Here is a 20942-nt window from a genome sequence, read left to right on the forward strand (position 1 = left end):
AGGCACAGGGTGATGTGCTTGGGTGGACCGATGTTTTCTTGTTTGGCTCCTACCTGCGGCCGTCTGTCGTTGGAGAGGCGGTGGACTTCGTTTTCATCACTGATGGTTTCTTCTGCTACCACCTCCTCGGAGTGGACTGGAAGTGATGTCAGCTTGGCACTTGGGCCCTGGATTTCGGTGGCTGAGTTTGTTGCCAGCTCAGCTGCCAAGGCCTCCTCGACTGCTTGTGCGAGGTTGAGGTCTTTTTGCGAGAAGGCGCCTTTGCAGGTGGAGGTCCTTGACCCCGCAGACTAATTGATCAAGGAGCATGTCCTCCAGGTAGGTTCCAAACCCACAATGCAGTGCTGCTGTTCTGAGAGCGGCCATATATTGATTGATGGTCTCCTTGCTCGATTGCTTCCTCATACGGAAGGTGAATCTCCTGGCAATCTGTGAGGGCCTGGGGGAATAGTGGTTAGTGAGAATTTCAAGTAACTCAGACCACGGAACGTTTTTCAACTCACGAGGAGCCACGAGCGCCGTGGCAGTATCGTAGACAGTGGCTCCACAGTAGATTAGGAAATACGATTTTTCCCGATGCTCTCCCGCATCCGCCAGGCCAACTGCATCGATATAATGATTAAAGCGGTTCTTATACGATTCCCACTTCTCCTCGTCTGGTTTGAACGCCGGGAAGACTGGATTGGAACTCATGGTGCTGGGACCGGTTGAACAACCTGTGGAAAAATCTCTCTGGGGCAGCAGACAATGTTTTAGTGCCCGTGGTGGGCAAGTGATTTCAGCTCAGGAGAGGCTGTTTGCAATCCTCTCTTTCTCTCTGGGTTAACCACGTTTGGCTGTTAGCCGTTGATGGCGTTTGGATTCGCGCCTGTGTGGGCGTCAGTGACTGGCTACAGCGCTGTGCTGTACCTTTTAGGTTTGAAATTCAAATGACAACCGTTTGAATTTCGCGCCTGATACTGAGCGGCTGCGGCTCGCAGCGCTTCACTTTCCCTGTAGCTGGGCTAACAAGCGGCTACAGACGCTTCTAACTTTCGATTCTGACCGCTCTCTCTGGCTGCGGATCAGCGTTTGCTTATCGCTTGCTGGCCGCTTTCTCTGTCAGCGGATCAGCGTTTGCTCTTTTTGTTTGCTCTTTTTGTTTGCTGACCGCTCTCTCTGGCTGCGGATCAGCGTTTCTCTTATCACCGGCCGATCGCTCTCTCTGGGCTGCAGATCGGCGGCTAGTGACTCAGCGGTTGCATGGTGCTTCTGGTAGCCATCCCACCCTCGTCGCCAGTGTTAAGTTTGAGCAATGAGAGGCTGAACCAGAGCATGAGTGCAACAATACTTTATTATAACAATAAAGGGCTGACCGTGCTTGCCACGCCTGGAACTGGCTCGCAGCAATCAGCAACTGGTTGGACCCCGCAGCCTGCTTTTATAGCTGGCTGCTGGGGAGAACCAACCAATGAGGAAAGGGGGAAGAACGCCCACACAAAGTGAGTGGACCTGAGTGAGAACTCCTAGAGTTCTCAGGACATAACATTGACCATTCTGTTGCTGAAGTCGTATTTTCTGCAATCAAGTTTGGTGCGATTAACCTTGAGTTTGTATCTATTGTTTGCTCCTGTGTTGTTATAGCTGAAGCTGAAGTATTCATTGACAGGTAGGACATTGCAATGTATGATTTTATATACTATACTTAGATCTGACCGAAGGCAGTGTAGTTCTAGGATTTCTAGGTCTAGAATTTGAAGTCTTGTGGCATAAGGTATTCTGCAACGAGTAGAGTGAAGATCTCTTCTTGTGAAATATTTCTGGACTTCCTCAGCTGTGTTAATATCAGATATGTAATGTGGGTTCCAGACTAATGAGCTGTATTCGAGTATAGGTCTAGCAAATGTTTTGTATGCTCTAGTTATTAGTGTAATATTACCAGAGAAAAAGCTACGTAAGATTAGGTTAACAACTCTTAATGCCTTTTTGGCTATGTAGTTACAGTGGACTCTAGCACTTAGATCATTAGAGATGGGTACTCCAAGATCCTTGACAGAGTTTGGATCCATCAACAAGGTCTTGACTATTCAGCCTGTATTTTATTTTCTGATTTTTCTTGCCAATATGTAAGACAGAGCATTTATTTGTTGAGATTTAAGTTGCTATTTGTTTGACCATTCTGATACATAATCAAGGTCTCTTTGAAGGGTGGCAGTATTGTCTGTGATGTTGAATAGCTTTACATCGTCAGTGAAGAGAACGCAGTTGCTCTTAATGTGATTACAGAGGTCATTTATCTAGAGTATGAAGAGAGTTGGTCCTAGAACACTGCCTTGGGGGATACCACTGTTGACAGGTACAGAATTTGATAGGACGCTCCCAATTTTGACCATTTGCTGTTTGACAGGAATGCTTCTATCCAGTTATGCAGGTGTCCAGAGATACCGTAAGATTTTAGTTTTAGGAGTAGTTTGTCGTGTACCACTGAATCAAAGGCTTTACAGAAGTCTATGTAGATTGCGTCTATTGCTTTGCTCTGATCAAATTGTGTGGTCCATATGTTTTTGCAGTGTAAGAGTTGCAGATTGCAGGATAGTTTTTTCTGAAACCAAATTGTTTATTAGAGAGTAGGTTGTTTGTCTCTAAGTGGAGGATAATGGACTGGTTAATAATTGATTCCATGACTTTACAGGTGACATAGCATAAAGAGATTGGTCTGTAATTTTCAACTAGGCTGGGGTCTCCCTTTTTGTAGATGGGGATGACTGTGGCTTGTGACCATAGTTTTGGCAAGGAGCTGGTCCTGAAAGATTTTTCAAATATTATGCTTAGAGGTTCGGCTATGGCAGTGGATTGCTTTTTTAAAGACGTAGGCACATATTCCATCAGGTCCAATAGATAGAGATGGTTTTAGATTGCGTAGTGCTTTTTCAACATTTTCTACTGTAAAATCGATATGTATTAGATCATTGTAGTTGTCTGTGGTTTGAATAGGAAATACTGGGCATGATCCATTGCTGTTTACAAATACTGAGCCGAAGAATGTGTTAAAGAGGTTGGCTTTAATGGTGTCATCGTTGCAGTCTTTGCCATTAGGTCCTTTCAGGGGTTGGATGGACCTTGAGTCTTTTAGTTTGTTGTTTATAAAATTGTAGAAAGCGTGGGTGGAATTGGTGCATAGGTTTTCCTCTTGTTTAATGTGATAATTGGTGCATTCAGTTTTTATCTGGTGGCATACATTTTTGTATCAGCTTTTGAAGTTGGCAATGTGACCAGATTTGTTTTTCCACCGAAGTGATCTCTTTTTGGATTGAAGCTTCCTTATTGTTATGGGTAATCTGTTTTTTCTGGTTTTGGGAGTTGCTATTGGTACATATAGATTGATGACTCTTTTGACTTCAAGTAAAAATATGTTGTAATGGTCTTCAACAGTATTGCATCCAGTGAATAGAAATTGCCAATCAAGGAATGAGATCGTTGTCTCTAAGATCATAGTTGCCTTTTTTGATGTTATAATTGGGGATTACATCATTGTGATGATTTTTGTGTGGACGTATGTTGAGTCAATCATGCTGTGGTCACTGTTGGAAAAGGGTTCTTTAATTTGTATTCCATAAATTGAATTCAAACTATTGCAGAAGATGAGATTGAGGCCAAGTGTAATTAGATACGCAAGGAATCTGTCTCCAGTATAAAAGCATTTAGTGTATATGCAAAGCAAGAGAATAATAATAGTAGTATCAGTAAAAGGGGGAGTAAAGAAGATAATTAGAAGGGTAAATAATATTACTACAGCCACACTGCATGGATTAATAGATAATTTTAAGTTACAAATAGGAATGTGATGTAGAAGATAATTAGAAGAGTAAATAATAATACTATAGCCACACTGCGTGGATTAATAATTTCAAGTTACAAATAGGAATGTGATATAATACATGTACTGTATAATTCCTATTTTCAATCAGGGATTAGTTTTTGAGTAATTACCACTTTTTCAAGTGCTAGTGAGGGCTTTAATCTTGCAACTAAAATAACCAATCCTACACAGCTTTGGAAATAATGTGAAGCACGTTGATCAGAAGGATTTTTATGGATCAACTGTTCCACCAACAAAGTTATACTATTTTAACTCCCAACAAATGCAGAATTTATTAAGAATAGAAACAATTTAGTTTGACTCATTCCGTGTTTTTTGAACCATTGTGTAGATTTTTCTTACAAGACACTCTGTGGAAGAATGCACCATCCTTTTTGCTGAACATATTGTTTTTTACATTAAGATGACTAATGCAAAGTTTACAAGTTATCAATGAAGAATATTTGTAGCTCAGGGTTGAAATGAAAGGTCCTTGGTGCTCTCTCGTTTTCTTGCAGACGTTTCATTACCCTTAACGAAGTAACGTCATCAGTGCTAGCAAGTTATTCTAAAACACAGCTTTTCTTTTTAAATAATTCTATGGTCCCTTTCACTTACTCACTCAGCAAATTACAAAACACAGTACTGCAGGGGAAGTAATATCTATACAGGGGGATAAGCAATGTCTAATTTCTTATAATTTTTTTACGACTTTTTAAAAAGTGATTCACAAAGTTTCCTGGACGTATTAAACTAGCGTTGGAGAAGAGCCATTCCCCTAAGTACACCCCGCTACTCAACTGCTGCCCAGCGCAGCAGAAGATCGGAGAGAAAACTAACCAGCCAAACGCTTCGTCCCCCACCTCCTGCTCCCTCCCCCCGTGCGTCGCCCTCGTTCGCGTCGCCTTCCGCGCATGCTTCCGAGGGCTAACGCTCGACAGCGCCTGCGCGAACGGCGACGGCGGCGGGGCTGTTGGTCAGACGGCCGCTCGGGCAGGAGGTTGGCGGCGTGAGGTGTTAGTGGGGTGGTAGCGGTTTCCCCCGTAGCTGGAGCGGCGGCGCTGGCACTCGCCATCATGTCTCGGGGCTCGATTGAGATCCCCCTCCGGGATACCGACGAGGTGAGTTGGTGCGGGGCGTCCCTTGGCTCGCTTTCGGTGGGTCCGTGTTTGTCTGAAGTCGCTTGGGGGAAAGGCAGGGTAATTGAATATCCCACCCGCTTCCCTTGGAGGAGCGTGGAGCGGTCCTCGTGGAGTTGCTGGGGAGTTGGTGCTAAGTAAATCTGCTCCCACGAATATTTTGTGTGAGAGCTGTTTGGTCTTGTGGTTAAAAGTCCTGAACTAGGGAGTCGGGAGACTTGACTTCTCTTGTTTTAGGCGTCACTTGAAGCCAGTCCCTCTCTCCCTCAACCCAGAAATGAAAGCAATGGTCAGCCACTAACAAAAAAATATTGCCTACAAAATTGCACGCAAAATTGGTCCATGTAGTTAGCAGAAACTGACTTAAAGGCAAGACAAACAAAAGTACCTGCACATGCGTACCTATTGCCAGCAGTACTTAGCAGTTTTGATATCCCTTAACTTGTTGCTTCTTTTAACAGCTGATAAGTTTGGGGAGAGGGGGAATGAAGGCACAAACATATTTTTATGAGGCACTAAGCCGTAGGGATCTTGAGTCTGCTTTTATCAGTGTTAACTTTTCTTTATTTTGGTACACAGAGATCACTGTTGTTACTGTCATTTTGCCTGGCTAGGTGTGTGTATTTGGAGAGTGAATGCAAGATTATTGTCCCGGCTGCTATATTTTAAAAAAAAAAAATCTATCCAAAGGCAATAATAGTACCTGACCAATATTGTTGGAAGCTCAGCAAATTTACACCTGTTCACTTCTTGAACAGGTGACCTGTAGACAAGACTGTAATGTAAAAACAAAAAGAATAGAGCTCCCAAAACTAGGTGCAAGAATCTAGATGTCCATTACATAGTACAAAAAGTAGGTTTTCAGTGTCTTTTCATGCCATTGTCTTACTGATCACCTGGGTTTTTGCAGCCTACGTATAATTGTCTTGTTAACAGAATTGTTCAAACCAATTCTGTATTGTAGAAAAACTACCACAAAGCTTACCAGGAATTCCACTGAATTTGGTCAAGCTTTTAGCTTAGATTTACTGTTACTGCACAGATGTGCCTAAATATGTATGTCTACTTGGTTTCCACAGGAGGAGGAATTTCTTCTGCATTGGAAAATAATCAGATTCTGTGAATGAGTCCTTATGTAGGATGAACGCACAGAAGTCTTGTTTTTCTGTATGCTCCTGAGTAGAAAAGTTATCCTGAATGAGATGCTGCTGATCTGTAGAACTCTAGAAATCCCCTTTTAAATAATTTTAGTCAAGGAGAGGGCTTAACATACTGTTAGGAAATATAGGTAGTTTTTGTTTTGTGATCTTATTGTATGTGCCCTAATAACTAATAAAATATTGAATGTTGTCATTTGATTTTTAGGTCATTGAGCTTGACTTCGATCAATTACCGGAGGGGGATGAAGTTATAAGCATTTTGAAACAGGAACATACTCAGCTGCACATATGGATTGCCCTAGCGGTCGGTTGCATATCAGTTTGCTCTATTTATTTATACTATAAGTTCATACATATTCTAAAATAGTGATTATTTTTGAATTCATTGATAACTTTCTTTGATTTAAGGTAATGTAGAAATGTATAGGTTTCTATTACTGTTCCCTTATCAAGGTAATCATTTGTAGAAGATTTGAATGGAATATCTGTATTTATTAAGTAGCATTTTTGCAATAAGCCCTGCACTTTTCTTTTTTTAAAAAAAAATAGGAGTTCGGTGATGCGATGTCATCAGAGTGGTGAAGTCAAAGGTTTTGGTCTGTTTTACAGTGGAAAGGGAAGTTCAAGAAATAGATATATTAAGCAATAAACTTAGTGTATTTACACTGTCTCTTATTTTACCTCCATCTCAAATATGAACAATTGTGCCACTAAAATTGGTGTTTTTCCTGCTGAAATTAGTGATATGATTTGAGGAGGCTCTTGCACACACAAAATGCAACTGGGTCTGTGTGCAGCCTCTGGATTGTCCACTCCTGTAAGAATGAGATATTATTCACATAATAAAACCATCACACACACACACACCTTTCCAGAAGCAATGAAAAGGATGACATGTTACAGATATGACCCAGAATTCTGATTTCTTGTCATAATTTAATATATAATTGCTTAACTTTATGTGCTATGCATATTTTATGAATGCAATTTTAATAGCAGATTGCTAAATGTACTTTCATTTACTTTTTAGCTGGAATATTACAAACAAGGCAAAACAGAAGACTTTGTGAAACTATTAGAGGCTGCTCGCATAGATGGAAACCTGGATTATAGAGACCATGAAAAAGATCAGATGACTTGCTTAGATACCTTAGCAGCCTACTATGTACAGCAGGCTCGGAAAGAAAAGAACAAAGATAACAAGAAAGAGCTTATTACGCAAGCTACACTATTGTACACTATGGCTGATAAAATTATCATGTATGATCAGGTAAGATCAATTGACTAATTATGAAGATACTGATACATTTCTTTTAGTTTGTAGCACACTGAAATAATCTCTCTTGAAGATGAGAGGTTTTCTACTATGTTTCTTTTTTTAAAAGACTTTTAATGCAGGATATGATTGCATTCAAATAATAAGCTAAGTCACATTGTTTCCAAAGGTGGAGCTTTCATGGATCAGACTGTGGTTTGAAAAAAGTACCTTAGCCATAATCTATAACCATGGCTTTTATAGTTTAGTTTATCTAATTTACATCAGTGTACCTAATTTACATCACTAGGCAAATCTTGACTAGTAGCTATCTTGTGGTTAAGTGACATTGCTTCTCCAGTGTGTGTACACACAGACATATATACTGGAGAAGCAATGTCACACACACACACACACACAAAGCCTTTATATGCAAAACAAAAACTATAACTTAAAAATCACTTGCTCAGAGGTTTGCAGTGTAATTCACAAAAAGGAAGATCCGTTGTAAGATATCTAGGTGAAATAAAGTGATGAACTGGAAGGGTTTCAGCTCAGTGTTAGAGCATTTGTTTAGCATGCAGAGATATTCAAGTAGAATCTTAGGCATATCTAGCTAGTGTCCAAGTATCAGTTGCTAGTAACTAGACAGGTTTGATGAAGATTTAGAGGGAGATGGAAGGCCATTTCCATGCTGTGAATGAAAGAAGGAGGCTAGAAATAAGAATCTTCTATTTAGTGACAAGCACGTCTTGCTGAAGTGAAGGCACCTAGTTTTGCCAATCTCTTCTCCCACTGTTACCCAAAAAGTTCAGTGTCCCTCCATTGGACTATAGGGTCAATAGATCGAATTAGTGAGTCTCAACTTCAATTGTACTTTCAGCTGTGGAAATTTCTGGGTGATTTTGAGCCAATTCCTTTCAATAGCTAATGTGATACGGTTATGCCAACAAAATATTGAAGGAGAGATCCAGCATTAGCTTGTGGAGGAAACCTAGGTAATAAAGAAATGAACAAAAATAACTCAGAAATATATATCCATACACTATATTGGAGAAATAGTAGTAGAGCAGATGGATAACATTTATTTTCTGAGTTCCTCAAACATTTTTTTCAGCAACAAAAAAGAAGGTTATGAGTAATGTTAACATGCAAAGATCAGAAAGGGTTTTTTTAGGTCAAGAATTTATTGTAGATACAAACAAGAGCTTATTAAAAATCTGAAAAATTATGTTTTCCTGGTGCAATTTGGCATGCTGTTGAAAAAAGGAGAAAAGGCTCCAGAAATTCCATATAAAGGATGTTGGTCACTGATTGGTCACTGATTATCTGTCATTTGCAAAAGAAAAAAGTGGATGTAAATGGAAGGGGATAAGGAAACATTTGAAGCAATTAGGCAACATTTCAAAATCATGTAGGAGCAAAGTGTGATTTTGAAACTCTTATCACTTAGAATGGTTTGTAGTAATTTCTCCTAGAAATAAAAATTAAGAGAATTTCCTGCTTTTCTAGAATCACTTATTGGGAAGAGCCTGTTTCTGCCTTCTGGAGGGGGATAAGATGGATCAAGCAGATGCACAGTTTCATTTTGTACTCAATCAGTCTCCCAATAATATTCCAGCCCTTCTTGGTGAGTCAGTCGTATTTTGTCTTCACAGAAATAAATTCACTTTAACAGTGTTGAGCTCAGTAGTCTTAAGAGATTGTGATCTCTGGGATATACAAAGAAAATGTGTTTCACCTTGGTATATAGCTTCTCCTGCTGCAGGTTGCTGAAGTCCAAAATAAGTCCTCTTACTTTTTTGGGGGGATAGAAACGATAGTTTCTTGCTCATTTTGGACTTTGAATTTAAAGTAGAAAATAAAAAGGGCCCGGTATCATAACTTTTAATAACTTACTTAGTAAGATTGTTAGCTGAAATGGATGGTTTTTCCTATAATAAAAAGAAGCAACTGCCTCCCTCTTCAGTACTTAGAGCTTGGCAGCACCTCATGCAGAAAGTGGTCATGACCTGATTCAGCCTTTTGTTGAAAGAAACTGTGAAACTCAGAGACTTTTTTAAGATGATAAAGGTAGGGAAGAGTTCAACAACCAGTTATGGCTTTTATTGGGCTTTGTGCTATTAATAAAAATAGAGCATTAGCAATTTTGAAATGCATCTGCTGCACAACTAATACAAGCAGGATGTTGACAATTGGATTAGAGGGAAATGGGGACATATTCGTGACTTATGGTTTTTTAATACCATCTTTTCAGGGAATAATTATTATTCTTTTAATATATTTGCTGCTAGTAAATTGTGAACTCCTGATGTCTATCATAAATGTTAGAGATATTTATCATCTTCTATTGCTTCTTTCTGATAGGTAAAGCATGCATTTCGTTTAACAAGAAAGATTACAGAGGTGCCCTTGCCTATTATAAAAAGGCTCTGCGAACTAATCCTGGCTGCCCAGGTAAGAAGCAAAGCATGCACAGTAAAAAGGTAAAGGTTCCCCCTGCTCAGTTGTATCTGGCTCTTAAGGGATAGTGCTCATCTCCATTTCCTAGCTAAGGGATCCAGGGTTGTCCAAAGACACTTCCGTGGTCATATGCCTGTCATGACTACACCAAGGTGCATGGAATGCTATGACCTTCGCACTAAAATGGTGCCTGTTTATCTAATTGCATTTACATATTTTCAGCTGCTACTCTTTAATGAAAAGTCAGTATTTTATGTTACAAGGTTTTGGGTTGAGTCAGTGGCTGGCCCAAGGTATTCAGCTGGTGTCCTTGACTAAGAAAGGAATAGAATCTGTGTTTCTCTGCTCCTTGCCTAGCTACCACTATATATTGGCTACCTATGAAATTTTTATCTTTTTTAAAAAATATTTCTGAATCTACAGCCTTCCTAAAATAACAGCTTTTGGTGAATAGCAGAAATTATTACCATAACAAGACCAGAATCTGGTTCAGATATTAGCCAACACTCATGAAAATTACAGAACTGAAGTTAAAAAACTTTGTGGATTTTTTTAGGATTATACAGAACTTTAAATTTGATCTACCAAAGATGCCTCTGGAATATATGGGGATAGAAGCATCTGCAACACCTTAAAGCAGCTGTGCCCTTTTCTAAATTGATGTACTATCCAGAGGAAAAAATTGTGGGTGTTATAGACATGTGTTTGTATCTATCATGTTTCTGTGCATTTTGAAATGCATGTTGTAAACTGAACCAAAAGTACTGCATCACCTAATCTTTGCAGTTGAAATGAGAATTTTGGAGTAGCTCATCTAATTAAGAGTTTTGTATTCTCTGGAGTTCACCTGACAGAACCTCACATGCAAAAATGCCATTATGCAAATGAACATAGGAACTCTTGAGGAAATATGCCTACTATTATGTGCAAAGTGCTTCAGAATCATTAATACATAAATAATAAGAGAATCTTTAAGTTAAGGGAATATAAATGACAATGCCAGCATAATGTGACCAAGTTGTTGGGCTGACTTTGGGAAGACTCCATGTCAAACCGTCCCCGCAACCCTTTGAGTGACTTTGGGCCTTTTGTTCTTAGATCACAACCTACTTCACAGTTTTCATAGAGAAAAATTGTACGTGGGAATGCTACGTAGACCACCATGGTTCCTGAAAGAAATATAATTCAAATAAATAAACATTGGAAGTGTTTACTGTTTTTGTCTCCTAGCTGAGGTTCGTCTGGGCATGGGCCATTGCTTTGTAAAGCTGAACAAGCTAGAGAAAGCTCGCCTGGCGTTCAGCAGGGCACTGGAACTCAATTCCAAATGTGTGGGGGCTTTAGTTGGATTGGCTGTTCTGGAACTAAATAACAAAGAGGTGAGTAAGTTTAATCTAAAATTGTAGTTTCCCAAGACTCTGGTGCTATAGTCAATTTTTTAGATGGCAGGAGGCCAACCATGGCCATTTCACAATTTGAAATAAAAATCTGATTCTTCTTTCTTTAGCAAATGCCTAGCTCCTTTGATCTTGAAGCAACAATTGCTGAATAAGTCATTTAAAACAGAAATAATGGAACCAGCAAAGGTTTAGTGGTCTTATAAGGTTGCTTAGTATATGCTTAAAACATCTCCAACTTGTGATATTGTGGCTTAGATTGGCTTTTCTTTCAGCATCACAGATACACAGAGGAAGGAATGTAGTTACACACATTTTGTTACAAAGGCCTGAAATAAAATAAAATCTGTCCAAAGCTGAGTCCAGTAACCTGAGTTTTGATGGTATAAAATAATCCAATCAGACTTGCTAACATTTACTACTATAAACACAGTTCAAGCAAGAAATGGGTCCCAAACTCATGCTAATTTATTTATTTTTAAAACAATCCCAGAAAAGGATTACCTACCAACATTTAATGTGATGAAGATGATTTGCCCTGCACTTAATCTTGGACTTACACATTTCTTTGTCTACTATCACAGTCATGAAAAGATAAACTGTTTTCCATTTGAATCATGGACTGCTATTTTTGGCTCTGAAGGCGAATTTCTTATATGGTAGAGTTTTCTTATTTTTATAGAAAAAGCTGTTATTCTTCCTAATTGATATACCATTATCAGTCTAACCTCATTCATCTTCATGGCATATTTATGAAATAAGCTATTTTTTCTGCTGGGAATGGCAGCCACCCATATGGCCAATCAATGTTGTGATCAAGATATCAATTTTGAAAAACACAGCCCTTGAATTTTTAAAGACAATAACTAGGAAGGTTAACATGCATTTCAATATGAATAAAAACTGTCAATTTCCTTTCAGGCGGATTCCATCAAAAATGGTGTCCAGTTACTCTCTAGAGCTTACACAATTGATCCTAGTAACCCTATGGTATTAAATCACTTGGCAAACCATTTCTTCTTTAAAAAGGTAAGACAACAAGGTTGTGTTTTGAATTATGCTGCTAGCTGAAATTTTTCAAGCTGTTTAATAAAGTCAGACTAATTCAGAATTGCCTGAAATCATTCTTATTTTTCATCATTCCAATTGGGAAATAGAGTTGCAGTTTGCTTTTTATATCTTGTGGAACTGAGGAAATGCTAATGCAAATGATGAAGGTCGTAAAAAAGTTTCTTTGGTCTCTGTGGTATTCATCTGGAATATGTAAGCTATAAGTATATATTCCACAATGACTGAAATTTGCAGACTGGCTTCAGAAAGTTCATTAATGTTTGTGTGAGAGAGAGAGGGATAGATACACATGAATCCTCTTTCAAACATTTGCTGAATTTGTACATTACACCAACCCAGATTTCAAGTTGGGACATGTGTCACACTTTAAGGGTTAAGGATTGTATAGGCAGCAATATGAATTATTGCACTTGTTACAAATGGTCAATCTAAGATTTCTAAGAATTTGAATTTCGGTCTATCTCACACCATGGGTGTCCAACCTTTTGGCTTGCCTGTGCCACATTGAATGAAGAGGAATTGTCTTAGACCACATATAAAATATATAATTATTGTATATAAATAACAAACTTCCTTTATTTTTTTATATTTTTATTATATCTTGTAGGGTGGCATTACTAGCTGTCGAGGGCCATATGTGGCCCATGGGCTATGGGTTAGACACACCTGCCCTAGACTATACTATATTATACTATATACAATACTATAAAATTTTATGGTAGGACGGTGGCCATGGAAGTTGGAATCCACTAAGGAGTGTGTAAGAACTCACCTGCCGAATCAACTAGCCTAAACAATACACCTTCTATTCAAATAGACACTTACCATGGTCCAGAATAGATATAATATGGATGTCAACAGAATTAATAACTAACATTCAAGAAATAAATATTGAAACAAGTACTTGGGCAGATCACAATCCAATGACAATTAAATGGAAAGGACAAAAAAGAAGATCTAGATGGATGTTTAATAATACTATTTTAAAGGAAAAAGACTTCACACAGTGGATGGAGAAAGAATTGGCTTTTTTCCTTAGAGAAAACAAAAAAGAAGATACATCAATTCAGAATGTATGGGATACAATGAAGGCATATGTTAGAGGCTTGATAATAGACTATACAAGGAAAAGGAATACTATGAAAAGACTAGCCTCTAAGGCCTTAGAGGATGAGTATAAAAGACTTGAAAAAGAGCTACAGAAAATGCCACAGAAAAAGGACATCAAGCTAAAAATGGATATAATTAAACATAAAATGGGTCAAATAGAAAAAGAAGAATTAGCACAGAAAATTAGAGGTGCTAAACAGAACTACTTTGAAGACTCAAACAAACCAGGTAGATGGTGAGCATACAAACAGAAAGGAGAAAGAATCAAGGAAAATATTGCAATTAATAGATGACTAAGGCCAAGTTTGTTATGGTAGTAAAGAGAAGAAGGAAATCATTCGAGACTTCTATGGGAAATTATATATGCAAGAGAATATTGATGAGGAAAGAGTTAAACAGTACTTACAGAATGGTAATTTACCTCAGATACCTAAAGAGACTGAAACAATGTTAGAAAGCAATATAACGATGATGGAGTTAACTGAAGCACTCAGAAGAAGCAAAATAATGGAAAGGCCCAGATGGACTTCCAGCAGAATTTTACAAAACATTACAAGAATCGTTGAATCTTCCATTGCTAGAAGTTATGAATAAAGTTATGTTAAAGAAGAAGATACCTAAATCATGGTCAGAAGCCTATATTACACTTATTCCAAAAGAGGAGGCCGACCCATTACAAATTAAGAACTATAGACCCATTTCTCTACTAAATGCAGATTATAAAATCTTTGTTTCAGTATTGGCAGAAAGACTTAAAAAATATTTAAATAATTTTATCCATCCTGATCAAAATGGATTTCTGCCAAAGAGACAAATTAAATACAATATGAGAGTAATCTTGGACACCTTAGAATACTATGAGGCATATCCTGAAAACAAATGGCTCTGATATTTCTAGATGCACAGAAGGCATTTGATAATGTGAATTTGCGATTCATGTTATTACTGTTGGAACAGATGGGTTTTGCTAGAAAATTTATTCAAGCAATAGAAGCTATATACTATAAGCAAACGGCAAAGGTAATGATAGAGGGAGAACTGACAGACTCTTATCAATATAAGAAAAGGAACAAGACAAGGGTGCCCACTATCACCTTTGTTGTTTGTGTTAACTTTGGAAGTGCTAAACAGAAATATTAGAGATGAAAAGAATATAAAGGGAATGAAAATCAAAAGGAAGAATTTAAGCTGCAAGCATTTGTGGATGATCTGGTTTTCATCTTAGAAGACCCTTTAGAAGCAGCATCAAAATTGATAGAAAAGATAGAGACATATGGAAAGGTGGCTGGTTTGAAAATAAATAAAGATAAGACAAAGATTTTGACAAAGAATATGCTATTAAGACAAAAGGAAGAACTGGCAGACCTATTGAAAATTCAGGTCATGAATAAGATTAAGTACTTGAGGATATATTTGACAGCAAGATGTAGCACATTAAAAGAGAATAATTATATTAAACTTAAACAGCAGATAGTGCTAGATCTGGCGAAATGGGAAAATTTACAACTGTCACTAATAGGGAGAATTTCAACAATCAAGATGACTATATTACCCAGAATTTTAGATTTGTTTCAAACAATTCCAATTAGGCTTGGAAAAGACTACTTTGAAGATTTAAATAAAATTCTGTTGAAATATGTATGGCAAGGTAAGAAAGCGAGAATAAAGTTAAAACTTTTGCAAGATGCTAGAATTAGAGGAGGATTTGGTTTGCCTAATTGGGAGTTGTGCTACCAAGCTACAAATCTGATGTGGGTTAAGGAATGGATACGGGAGTCTCTGTGGTTAAACTGGGAGAAGATTAAAAGACAATGTTATTTGAAAATTCCAGTCTGGTTATCGACTATTGAAGCATTTTTGTATCCTATAATATACAAAAAGGAACAAACAGTTAGATATGGTGAAATATTGAATGAAAAGGGTGAACTTAAATCAATGCAAAAACTAGAGGAACAAGGTATAAAGATGAATTGGTTTTCATATGCACAAATAAATTCAAGGTATGATAAAGATTCTAAAACAGAAGGTTTCTATGATAAATTGACTGACTTAGATAACATTTTGACAGGTACTGATGAAAAGGTGATTAAAAAATTATATGGATATTTATTAGAAATTAAACTAGAAGAAGAAGTTAAAGAAACTATGATTGCTTGGGGGAAGAATTTTGGATATGGGATTGATTTAGAGAAATGGCAAAAATTGTGGTCTAAAAATTATAAAATGACAATGTCAACAGCATATAAAGATAATTTGTATAAGATGTTTTACAGGTGGCATTTTCCCCCGACAAGAATAGTAAGAATGTTCAAGAATAAATCTGAAAAATGTTGGAAATGTCATCAGACACCTGGCTCATATTACCATATGTGGTGGACTTGTGCAGATGCTAAAAAATACTGGACTAAAATCCACATGTGGTTGGAAAAAATGACAAGAAAACATATAGACTTGAAACCAGAGATATTTTTATTGGAAATTTTACCTGAAATATATAGTAAAGACTTGAAATACCTGATTGTAAATGTATTAACAGCAGCTAGGATTGTATTTGCTAAAAACTGGAAAAATGAGAAAACACCATCACAGGAGGAAATCATTAAGAAAATATTGGAATGTGCCGAAATGAATAGATTGACATCTGAAATTAGAGAACGAGAGGATAAATAATTTTATAAAATTTGGGATCTTTTTTATCAATGGTTAGACAATAAAATATAGTAATGAAATATGTAGACTTTTAGAAAATAATGAATATATAAAGATGTACTTATTATATCTACAAAATGATTTTAGGATAGATTTGGGAAGATAATATTATAAAATAATAATTAATAATTAATGTTATAAAATAAACTAAGTAAATCATGATTATCTTGTAAAACATGAATGAATAAAAGTATAGTCAAATGATTGATTAATAATGATACTAAGGTATTTTTGATTGACAATATGAGATTATATGCAATGTAATTGTAATTGAAGACTACGAAACGGAAGCACAAAACAATTTGTAAACCAACCGGCACACTGTATGTATACCTATGGAGGATAGCTTGATGTTTTTATGTTTTGTTTGTTTATGTTTATTTTTAAAAACCAATAAAATTTTAAAAAAATACTATAAAATATTATGATAATCTTATTTTCTTTATACAGGATTATGGTAAGGTCCAACATTTGGCACTTCATGCTTTTCACAATACAGAAGTAGAAGCAATGCAGGCAGAGAGTTGCTACCAGCTGGCCAGGTCTTTTCACGTTCAGGTATATTATGCTTTACATAACTCTCTTTCTGCTTTGCAATCTTATTTTCCTAAGATTTTTCCAAGTTTTAATGCCTTTCTTCCTTATGTCCTTCTTTTTATTAGGAAGATTATGATCAAGCTTTCCAATATTATTACCAAGCCACACAGTTTGCCTCTTCATCTTTTGTACTGCCATTTTTTGGACTGGGTCAAATGTACATTTACCGAGGAGACAAAGAAAATGCATCACAATGCTTTGAAAAAGTTTTGAAAGCCTACCCTAACAATTATGAGACCATGAAAATTCTTGGATCTCTCTACGCTGCTTCAGAAGATCAAGACAAACGAGATATTGCAAAGGTACAGCAAGCCTCAAGAGATAAGAGCAAAATTATAATTCATCACTTTTAATTGAAGGTGAAATCTCAAACTCCGTGTCAGTTATTTTTGAGAAATCCAAGTACAATTGATATTTAATTTGTATTGCCTATAGACCTGATATATATTAGGAGGGATTTTCCTGTCATGGTTAAATTTATATGTATTGGAACTTGTTTTAAAAAAGGGAACATTTGTCTTAGAAACAGCAAATGCTGTGCTACATGTAAAAGTGATCATTTGTGGAATGCTGAATTTTAGACACTGCATACAGTCCTTAATTTAGGACTATTCATTTAACAACCGTTAAAGGTTACAACAGCCTCAGAAAACTATTTACTGCGTGCCACTTTTCAGGGAAATTCTAAATCAAATTATATAAAGTAACAAGTTGCTTTTTTAAATAGGGTCATTTAAAGAAGGTGACAGAACAGTATCCAGATGATGTGGAAGCTTGGATTGAGCTAGCACAAATCCTTGAGCAGACAGATATACAGGTATATAAAAGGTGGGTAAAGTAGACTTGTTTCATGCTGAACAATTACATGTTACACTAAATCCTTCCACTGTCTCTAAATGTATAGGGTGCTCTTTCAGCCTATGGCACAGCGACACGAATACTTCAGGAAAAAGTACAAGCTGATGTTCCCCCAGAAATTTTAAATAATGTGGGTGCTCTTCACTTCAGACTTGGAAACTTAGGAGAAGCAAAGGTATGAATCTCAACTTCCCAACCACTGTTACTATTTGTATGCAATATATTTATAACTTGGCTGAGCGTGTAAGCGCGTATGTATCATGTATGTGCACCCATGTATAAATATACACTTTTTAACCTTCTTATACTTGCATTTAGAAATATTTTTTGGCATCCCTGGATAGAGCTAAAGCAGAAGCAGAACACGATGAACATTACTACAATGCAATTTCAGTGACAACATCATACAACTTAGCCAGATTATATGAAGCAATGTGTGAATTTCATGAAGCAGAGAAACTGTACAAAAACATCCTAAGGGAACATCCAAATTATGTTGATTGTAAGAAACCTTGTTGCAATCCTTAAATTGAAAATAGTTGCATGTGTATATTTTCAAACTGTTGAAAACTATGATATCACAGATCTGTGCATTGAGTTGCTATTAGAAGTATTTTATGCCATATTTTCTCTTTGATTCGTATATCATTGGGTAGGATCTCACTGCCTTGAAGGAAATGGTATGTTACAAAGCCACTGCTGGTCCATGTTGAATAATTCCTGTCCAGTGTCTCTTTTAGGAACAATTGTGGAGAACGTGATTGGGGGTATAGTGCCAGCTGTTCCTGGAATAAACAATTTCAGACTAGTTTTGGTTCTGGGCATAGTGGTGAGATGGCAGTGAGTGCACTTACGAATGACCTCTGGTGAAGCTGGAATGGATATGGTGCAGCTATGATGGCTCTGCATGATCTGTGAGGTTTAATACCAGCAATCATGGTACCTTCTGTAATGGCTCCAGGAGCTAGGGAAAGAGGGTGGTGGTGGTGGTTCTTCTCCATGATCAGTTTGAGTTGGTGTTGATAAGGGGTAAAGTATCAAACCCAATATCCTTGCTTGCAAGGTCTTTATGGTCTCACTATTCCTATTTATCAGCTACATGAAGCCATTGAATAAGCTTACCGAATGGCATGGTATCATGTATCATCAATATGTTGATAATATCCAATTGTATACTCAACTTTTAGCTGACCGTGTGATGCTGAAAAGTTCTTTTGTGGGGCCTGGAAACTTATGGATTTGGATGGAGAGGAACAGGCTTAGATCATAATCTTAGCAAGACTTGAAAATAAGATTAATAAAATTTAGAAAATCAGGAAAATAAACACATATGCTGCCATACCCAGTGAAACACTGCCATTATAAGCCACAATTTTTCCTCTTTAAATCCAAATATGCAAAGCATGTGCAGTTGATTTAAAAGATAAACCTAACAGGAAAATGTGAAGATAGCGTTGTTTGACATCTTTATAGACTCATATTAGAATACATTTCTGTGACCTTCTGATGCATCTTGTGTTGAATCAAGTAGCATTAGGAAGATTTGCTGGTGTAAATAGGCATTCTATTGTTCCTTTTAACTTGACAACTAAATGGCTAGCATCATTGTGTGATCCTTTCTAACCTGTAGTACAGCTGATGGTTGGCACTATAATTAAACTGTTCTGCCTTTGTCCCGATCGGATGCAGTAGTAATATCACAAAAGTCTTGAAGAGCAAACATGCATCATTCAAAGCACTTATGAAACAGGATACTGTGTTCTGGAAATGAGTCTTCGATCATTAAAATCTGTTCCCCTTTCTTTAGGCTACCTGCGTTTAGGAGCTATGGCTAGAGATAAAGGAAACTTTTATGAAGCTTCTGACTGGTTTAAAGAAGCACTTCAAATCAATCAGGTCAGTAAGAATTTGCCATCATTTAGAAAGCAATTTTATAGCTAAGGCCATGAATTCTAAAGATTTTCTGTGGCCAGTTAACAAATCATTGTTAACTTTTTTTTTTTAAAAAAACGGTCATATAATTTAATAAATATACATTATTTCATTGCTGGGTTTTAAATTTTCATAGTGTATTTTTAATGAGTAGTTGGAATTATAGTCTGTAGAGATTCTTAGTAATCCAGGTCATGGTTGTTCCAAAGGTGAGATGAATACTCTTTGAATGGTGTGGGAGTAAAAATGGATTTTCAGAGAAAAATTGTAGATTACAGGAACCAGAAGCAATACACAGGAGACCCTGAGGACACAGATAAACCTCCCAAGTGCTTCAACTACCCTCTAAAAGGATGCAGATTACCAGCTGTCTGCAAGAAATATAAATTCTTCGGTTCCCCACTATCCTGTCGAAGCTGAAAAAACTTTCTAGATGAGAAGTGGAATGTCTTCAAAAGAAAAAACAAAGTCCAGTTGCCCCCTAAAAAAGCACCTTTGGGAGTAGTTGGAATGTCTCCCAGACAGCATCTATTGTGGAATTTTCTCCCCTTTTTCCAAAGTTTGGATTTTAGCAAAGTTCGCTGAAATTCTTAAACGTTTTATGGGATGCCTTTTGGAGCTGGGGAGAGGTGGATCTTTTTGAACTAGAAGTATTTCTTACTATAGTTAAGCTGATTTTTAGTGTATTGGAATATTATTTCAGGACCATCCTGATGCTTGGTCCCTGATTGGCAATCTTCACTTGGCCAAACAAGAATGGGGTCCAGGACAGAAGAAATTTGAACGAATATTAAAACAACCATCAACACAGAATGACACTTACTCTATGTTGGCTTTGGGCAATGTATGGTTGCAGACTCTGCACCAACCCACCAGAGACAGAGAGAAGGTAAATACTCTGCATCTTTACACTGTCTTTTCTGCAGCTGCTTCAATGGATGAGCATTGCTTTCTGTCTAATCCGGATTTTCAAATCCACAAACTGCTGGATAATGGATTTTACACACACACACACACACACACACACACACACACACAGAGTCTTCCTAAATAGGAGACAGGAAGTTTCTGTGCAGAAATGAAAATTGTCTTACCTAATATAAAATTACAAGTTGATCTTATTAATCAGTCCTTTATATACTATGACTTTATGATACACTTGAACAGCAACAGAGAGTAAGACTTTTACAAAACTTTAAAAGAAATGAGAGGATAGACAGTTCTTTTGTCTCTTTGCCAAGGATTTTACATTAGTGTTTATATTGATTGTGTGATGCATTTCATGTATTTTAACATTTGTTTTAATATATTTAATATATTTTGTTAATGTGTTTTAATATATTTTAATATTTCTTGAGTATCCAGACAAGTTATTCAAACATTTTAATAAATATTGTAAATACAACTAGTCCA

General features: G+C 36.9%; 1 protein-coding gene across 1 annotated transcript in view; it reads left to right on the forward strand.

Moving 5' to 3' along the window:
- The first annotated feature begins 4768 nt into the window (after window positions 1-4768).
- The window catches only part of CTR9 (CTR9 component of Paf1/RNA polymerase II complex), a 31382-nt gene continuing 15208 nt past the window's right edge, over window positions 4769-20942 (forward strand). The window contains exons 1-14 of the mRNA XM_026705576.2: window positions 4769-4959; window positions 6343-6441; window positions 7168-7407; window positions 8905-9022; window positions 9760-9849; window positions 11086-11234; window positions 12174-12281; window positions 16593-16700; window positions 16805-17041; window positions 17467-17556; window positions 17644-17772; window positions 17916-18099; window positions 19405-19493; window positions 20233-20418. Of these exons, the coding sequence (XP_026561361.1) occupies window positions 4915-4959; window positions 6343-6441; window positions 7168-7407; window positions 8905-9022; window positions 9760-9849; window positions 11086-11234; window positions 12174-12281; window positions 16593-16700; window positions 16805-17041; window positions 17467-17556; window positions 17644-17772; window positions 17916-18099; window positions 19405-19493; window positions 20233-20418 (1872 nt within the window). The 5' untranslated portion in view covers window positions 4769-4914. The remainder of the gene's footprint in view (window positions 4960-6342; window positions 6442-7167; window positions 7408-8904; window positions 9023-9759; window positions 9850-11085; window positions 11235-12173; window positions 12282-16592; window positions 16701-16804; window positions 17042-17466; window positions 17557-17643; window positions 17773-17915; window positions 18100-19404; window positions 19494-20232; window positions 20419-20942) is intronic.

Source organism: Pseudonaja textilis, chromosome 1, assembly GCF_049901715.1.
Source record: "Pseudonaja textilis isolate UNSWEBS1 chromosome 1, rPseTex1.2, whole genome shotgun sequence".
NCBI lineage: Eukaryota > Metazoa > Chordata > Lepidosauria > Squamata > Elapidae > Pseudonaja > Pseudonaja textilis.